Genomic DNA, 7,809 nt, shown 5'->3' on the forward strand with positions numbered 1-7,809 from the left:
GTAACGTTACTGCTGGCTAACATTTATGGTTGTGCTTTCTGGTTCTTTCGCTACACTTACATGATCAGCAAGGCAATGCCACCCAGGTAGACTTACATGAATGATATGTGTTGTGGAATTTTTATCATCCGTGCCAACAAAAAAATTAATAAGGACTTTTTTCCCATATCTGGAGTTCAGCTCTGCAATAGCTGTCTCAGCTGTCCAAGCAGCACCTAGGCAAATGGAAGGTATACTCAGTATCTATTTTTGGTAAACAATGAAAAGCACAATCATTTAGAAATTCTAATGGAGAAGGAAATAAACACCAATTATCTTACCATAGGAAGACTCCCAGTTATTTGTTGCTACAGGCCAGTCAGATACATTTGGCAGCAGTCTGATTAAAGGTGTTCCACCCCTGCTATCAATGGTAGCTTTTGGAAAAAATAAAATGAATTAGCATGACATTTTAAAACATACCAATGGTATACCATTATAATGTGTTCAGAATTCTGAACCTGAGCTATTTTTTCTCCATCACCACAATAGGATTATGTTCTGATGTATGACTCTTCTTTAACTTTTAATTTTTAAAATATGTTTCAGCCATGGCTGCAAAACAACTTATGCAAATCCTTAGGAAGATGACATTTAAAAAATGTTATTTTGACTCTGCAAAGAGCTTGAAATAATAGCTTTAAAAATATTAATAATTTTATGGAAACTATAAAAACAAATTAGTAGCACTGCTGTTCTATTGCTTCTCATTCTAGTGACAGCATTTAGCTCAAATTCTTGAAACATGATATACGGGCTATTTTCCACCTCATCTCTGATAATTTCTACAAAATAATTAATATTTAACTGAAAGGATTTGAGTTTAAATATCTGAAGCAAACTGGTAACTCAAGAGTAATGTAATTGAACCTAAAATATCAAAGTAAGTAAAATAGGAGATACAGTACTAGTTTTACTATTGACGTTCTTATTTGACCCTCTAAAACTGATATATTTTAGTTCTCACCAAGAATTTCTGAAAAATTCTGCTCAGATACTATATGTATATAGGTATAACTGACTTTGAAAGATAGGTTTCTTGGATATCATTCTTTAGATTATATTTATGTATCCTATATGCACTAAATTCAGGAGAAACTTACTTTCATTTATGCACGAACTGTACAGAGTTTTTGCCTTCTGCACTGCTGTTATATCATTACTTCTTGGTGTGTCGAGGACATCTGAAACAGATGGCACATACATCTTAATATCTGATCTTTGTGGGAAAGATAACTGAAAGAACCATAGAGGACACCATCCTGAGCACCAGAGGATGGAAGATCAGTGCTTTTGTTCCATCTCAAATTCCAGGGAAGCTTCACTATTTGAAAAATATGGGGGAAAAGCTCTGGAGATGACATGCCTTGCAATTATGTCAGCCTGTGATAACATGTTGAGCATAAAGGTGTGAAATAGATATTCTGTACATCATCCTCTGCAAAAGAGAATTGCCTTGACCTTTCAGTGATAGTTCTTAGATGACCAATCTGTTTGGCGAAGAGCATTGCTGTCAGGGCCCTAAGTGTACCAACAGGCTCCAACTGCACTGACCAGCAGCCTGTAAGACTCATAGTGTCAACGGTGGGTTGAGCTGTTGGCTGAACCTGGTCATTGTCACTAGACCTGCTCTTCTCTTCTGGTCTGGGTCCTGTGGGACTCTGCCTCCTTTCTATGAGGCCTCTGTCCCTGCCTGCCTTGCTGTCACATTTGGCTTCTGGCTCGCCTTCCCCTGTGGGGCAGCCCACTCTTGCCACTCCTTTACAACTGCTTTGTTCCACATGAACCAAAGCCTCAGGAAGACTGTGACATTCACAAATTGCAAGCCTGGCAAAACTAAAAGCTATGCAAGTAGAGAAAGGATTTTGAGTCCATAGAGTGGTTTGAAGAATCTTTCATGAGTATAAACTCAGTTATTTCTTTGACTTACTTTTGTCTGAAAAAGGCGAATGTGGATAATTTGATGGTATTAGTTTGTGGAAAATGAAGTATTTGTAAGTCTATGATGTGATTCTTTATAAAAATGCTTGCCTGCTATTTAGGATGTAGCTGATGGAATACAGATATGGAGGACAGGGCTGCCAGAGAGCAATTTCCAGCATTTCAGCTGACTTGGTTACAGGCAGACCTCTTTCTTTGTCACCTAGCTTCACTGCTACTGTTAGTTCATGGGGATGATACAGATTTCAGTTATAATACACAGATGAGCACACAGAGTTCAGATATCAGAAAGGTCAGGTCTATTCAGCTCTGCCCCAGTGTCAGACACAACAGCTCAACTTCCAAAGTATTCTCCGAGCAAACAGTTTGTAGTGGTTTTATCCTGAACTGAACATAAAGAAACTGAAATATTTAGTAGTATTTTAAGCTTTGCTAGATAACCACATCTTCTTAGGATTACATGTAAGCCAAAGAAGAAACTTTATATAGTCCACAAACATAAACCCTACTGACCTTTTAAAACAACTTCTAGTTCATCTCTTAAAATGTCAAAGTTACTATAACGGGAGCTGGTTTCTGGAATGACGTTCTTCTTAAGCCATCCTCCACAGGCATATTGGTAAAAATCGTTACAAGGCTCTGCAGTCGTGTCCATGTTCTCAATGATTCGGGCTGCTGTAATATAAGACAAATCAAGGTGTGAAGACTTTTTAGACAAAAGCAGTGAATACTTTTTTTTTTTTTTTTTCTCTCTGAAGAGGAAGATAACAAGTAGTTTTCCTTTAGTTTAGAATAGGCTTATGTTTACTATAATGTTCTAGACCAAGCAAAGTACTAGTCAGTAAACAAAAAATTGCTATTCTTTTACTGCGCATAACACATATACATTTCTATTGCCTGTGTTTACTGATGGGTAAACTGACTCTAATGTTGCTACTTATTGTGAGTGGTCACTTGGTTATAAAACGTTGAATTTACTGACTTATACTTCTTTGTATTGAAATGTGGTGAAAAGAGAAATTAAAAGTACAAGACATATAGGTTAAGTATCCAGTGTGATGTCACTTAAGTAATTAGGTATGATGCAGGCTTAGCTGAATCTAATCTATTTCAATACAATAATGATTTTTTTTCATTGTTTAAATTCTTGTCAGGAAAGTTTTCCTATTAATGATTCCCTGAATTGACATTTGATTTTCTAGACCTATTCTACAGTTTTTCTAGAACTGACACTGCCTCTTGATGTCCCTCTTGACCCTATTAAAGTGGCTGGTCAAAGACTAACTGGTCAGTGACTGATCGTGACACAGGATTCCCTTTTTAAACCTGTTTTCTTGATGACAGTTTCCCAGCTGCTGTTCATAAACTTACTGCACTTTTTCTTTTTTGTCTACTTATTCCACCTAGCTTGTTTTCACCACTAGTATGCTAGCACTAAGGGAAGGAGAGATGCTAGGAGCCAAGCAACAGCTAGTGAGACCTCTGATTTGCCAGAATACTGAATATCCTTCCCGTTTTTCAGACATTATTTTTAGTAAATGGTGAGGCTTGTGATTATAAGTGTTCATTCCTCCCACATGGGTGAGTCAAATATTTATAGTTATTTCTCCAGTATTTTCAATATTTTCCGTGTCTCTTATGCTGGTGGAAATGAGAGGTGTAGGCAGCCTGTAGTATTTATGTTGACTGGCTTTTTTTTTCCCACCTGCTTTTCTTGGGATCTTCAGTTGGCTAAAGAAAGTTATATTTGAGGCCAACATCTGATGTAATTTTGTTATCAGTGAAGCCTTGAAGCATATGCTTGGTGTTGACACATGAATTGCCCCTTTGAAGGGGAAGTGGGACCACTTATGCTGGACAGAATCCTAAACATGCTCTAAGTTATTTATGAGTTGATACTTGTGCCCAGGGGAGATTTATGATAAGTTCAAGGCTGTACATTGAGATATTTCTGCCCTGTAAAATAGTAAGTGTGAGACTGATGAATATATATTTTTTTAATTCTAATACAGGGCAATTCATACTTTTACAAATAAAGTTTATACACAGTACACTTTTCCTTCGTCCTCAGTATTGCTTTGATGAACCAGTGTTTGGGTTGATTCCTATTCTTACTTGTTTATTTGACTTCCTAACTGTGACTGAAGAATGTAGAGCCTTCTCAATTACCTTTAATGATTAATTTTATTGTAGTACTCATGATTGCCAGTTGTTGCTTTAACAGCTTACAAATAAAGTAATAAAAGCTGGCATAACAACCAGTGACCTGGGGAGGATATGGGAGAAACACTATGTGCTTACCTAGGTAAAATTTATATGAGAGATCAAAATTTCCTATTCTCATCAGTCTGTGTTGTTTGAGCTCAGGAAAATTAGCAGAGTTTGTCAGCATATTCAAAAAATGTTTAGATGTACAAATTACATGGTAACTTTAAATGCCACACTGCAATAGATTTCACAAACTTTGATATTGTTATCATGCAGTTACTCACATTGTACCCTGTATATAACCAATTGAATTTTCATTGCATTTTTTCTCCTGGTCATTTATTTGAAGCTCCTCTATTAACTGTACTATAAATTCTGTCAGTATCTTCACTTTATTCTTTTTCAGTGGCTTGTTCCTATTGCAAAATTTTGAAATACCTTGGGAAAAAATCACAGTATTGGCCAATTCTGGTGTAAGGCATTACCATTTCACTTAATACCTATACCTAATTATATTTTCTGAAAGTTAATACTTCCTGCTTTCTATGTGTATTTAACTTGGCTGTCTGTTATCCTACATGGTCTGGAAGGAGAACTCAAATTAAATGTGGAACAAAATCCTGATTTGAACTAATATTACGCTTACGGATTCATCCCAGTAAGATTAAGGAGCAAAAAACAGTTTTCTCTTGTTTAAGGACTTTTTTATTATTATTAAAGTTGATTAATTTTGTTATTAAATGATACAGTTCTGAAAAACTTTTTGAACTCTGTTGTGAATTCTTTGAGCGCTGAAGGCTTGAGCAGCCCCTAGCTAACCATTCTGGACCCCTGGTTCGCAGCATTCTGATTCTGGAGTCAAGAACTCGCTCACTCTAGCGACCACCTAACTGAATTAGTCTTTTCTGTGAGTAATTCCTTATCAACACTCCCATTTAAAGAATTTAATGATCATATAGGTGTAGAGGAGGCCCAGCACTTCTATAGCAATTTCTGCCGTAAATGCGTTATACCACCATGGTGGGACAGGGAAAACCTGGCTCAGTAAATAAATAATCTAACACTTTAAAATTCAAGCTGGTCACTCCAAACTTTGCTTAGAGCTATGCGTTCTAAATAATTTACACTCAGATGCAGTATTTGGAATTGAATTACAGTTCTGTAATGGCTAACACATCTGAACATCATGTGGGGGTGCCCTTATCCTAACTGCTTCCTTTGTTGTAAGGAAAACAAAGACATCATTGCTACAACAGTGTAATAGACCGGACAGATTTTTAGGTGCTTCTGGTAATTGACCCTTGCTAGGCAGAAACACGTCTTAATGCTGCAGATTATGATATGGTCAGAAGTGTTCTAGTTTGGTGTCATTGCTTTTGCATCTGTTTTTATCTTATTTTAGGTATAGTGCAACAGCTAAAACTTAAGTATAGAGATTATAACTCATTAGATACACTGGTTGCCTCCCCAGAATCCTACAGTATGGTGTATAAATACCAAGTCTTAACAGCATTCCTTGGAGAGTCTAAGTCTTGAACTAGCCTGACCCCAATGACTTTATAAGATCTGACAAATCACATCACAAGATTTTACATTTGTAGAAGAAATATGCTAAGAAAAAAATTTGGGTGAGCAGATCTCATGCCTCAATGTGCCATATTTGACTGCAGTTAGCTGGGAAAATTATGTGGTTATATATATATATATTTAAGTACATAAATGTATTTAAAAGGTATATATTTTCATTCTTACCTGATTTTATACAGTCTGATGTCTTGCAAACCCCATCTAAAAAAGGATACAATCATACTTTTAATTTCTACTGAATGTCAATATAATAAAAGCTCCTGTAATTTTTACTTCCATGGACAGTCACCTTAGAAATTGCATTTAACTGCAGTGTACAGTAAGATAAAGATAAAAGGACACCGTATATTCAGAAAGCGAATATTTATAGGACCAGGTTCTAAAAATACCATTACCTTCATCCCTTTAGGGTCACTCAGTGCTAGTCACCCATCATGCACAATTTTTGTAGTCAGAAAAAAATATTCTATCATTCAATTAGAGATGGTAAAAATATTATTTTTACAAAAAAAAAAAGAAAGAAAAAGTTTGGAGGAAAGACAGAACATGTGCTGAAGAGGGTTGCAAAGTTAGTTTGAATTTAGCAACTCCCAACAAAGACAAAAACATTTTGGAAGAATTATATGAAAATTCTGAGACATTCATTCTGAAGCCCTTTAAACAAAACAAAAGATTCCAGAACATGAAGATACTTCCTTCTGAGACTTCAGAAATACAGCATTTTTTATTTTTCATTTCAAAATGGCATTTTGCCATTCCATAATCGGATAATACTATAATAAAAAGCTTAAATTAAAATTATTAAGTACTTTAAAATGAAAAGAAGCATTTCATTGCTGATATAATGAAACATTTTAATTTGACACAAAAAGGAATTTTGAGTTTCCTTGCATTGTCTTTTCCAAAAATTATCAGAGTACTTCTGCCTGAACTGAATTATTTTCAAATATTTTGGTATGACCAGTGAATCACAAAACCTTTTCATATGACTATACCCATTAAGAATTTTTGCAGCAATAGCTTGTGAAAGGAGAAAAATAGGATTTTTGTACATATACAGGAATATGGAGGAAACACTGTAGTTTGGTTTTCTTCAGAAGCATTGTATTTTGTATTTTTCTGCTTACTGAAGCATTAATTACAAACAGAAATATTGCTAAGACAGAACAAGCAGATGGTTTGTGTTTACCACAACTTTGCATGAACAAATTAACTCAGAGAGTCCTAGTTGGAAAAATAGCAGTTTTGTGTCAGTGCCCAGCAATAATGAGTGGGGATGCAGCTTTACATTTCATGTAATTGTGTCATACTGTTAATCAGATATGTATGAGATACAATTATGATGTAGCTGTTATTAGTCATTTAATTTTATACAGTGGGCAAGGTACAGTCTTCCACTATCAGGCAAATACTTCTGAGCTGACCATTTAAAATTTTTTCTTAATGTTTTCTGTCTAGCAGTTATATATACCATGCAACATAGACTTTTCTAATACAACATTTTAATATATTGAATCTTCAATATTTTTTCCAATATGAACAGCTGAATTCTATCTGATAAAGCACTTGTGCATAATTACTTAAAATACTTTTACATTAGTATGTATTTGTACATTGAAAGACACTTTAAATGTACTCACCATCATAAGTTGCATACAGAACTATCATTGTGATTGCTACAATAGCTAGCAGAATCACTACAACAGTTAGCCCTATTTCCAGGCCACTCCATCGCAGTTTCTTCTTTGGTTTTGGAGTATTCATTTCAGTTATATCCATCTGGCTTTCTGACTTGCCCATAACCTAGTGTCTGAAAAGGAAAAAGGAAAATTCTCTGGACGACTTATGCTGAATCACGGGTCTTGAAATTGGCTCCTCAACTGCACAGTAACAAAGATGTTTCCTGGGTGAATTTTCACACTTGCACAGAGTTTATTTGTAACATTTCTAGAAAGTCATGAAATTAAAAATGACATCCTTTTCTCATACACAAACACACACACACACGGTACATACCATGTACTACTTGTCATT

General features: G+C 35.3%; 1 protein-coding gene across 1 annotated transcript in view; it reads right to left on the bottom strand.

Moving 5' to 3' along the window:
* The window catches only part of MME (membrane metalloendopeptidase), a 35,137-nt gene extending 27,562 nt beyond the window's left edge, over nt 1–7,575 (bottom strand). The window contains exons 1-6 of the mRNA XM_035566527.1: nt 7,416–7,575; nt 5,941–5,976; nt 2,494–2,655; nt 1,143–1,223; nt 321–416; nt 97–215 (exon numbers count right to left, since the gene is read on the bottom strand). Of these exons, the coding sequence (XP_035422420.1) occupies nt 97–215; nt 321–416; nt 1,143–1,223; nt 2,494–2,655; nt 5,941–5,976; nt 7,416–7,575 (654 nt within the window). The remainder of the gene's footprint in view (nt 1–96; nt 216–320; nt 417–1,142; nt 1,224–2,493; nt 2,656–5,940; nt 5,977–7,415) is intronic.
* Between the last annotated feature and the right edge of the window lie 234 nt (nt 7,576–7,809).

The sequence above is a fragment of the Cygnus atratus genome, chromosome 9, assembly GCF_013377495.2.
Source record: "Cygnus atratus isolate AKBS03 ecotype Queensland, Australia chromosome 9, CAtr_DNAZoo_HiC_assembly, whole genome shotgun sequence".
Lineage (NCBI taxonomy): Eukaryota > Metazoa > Chordata > Aves > Anseriformes > Anatidae > Cygnus > Cygnus atratus.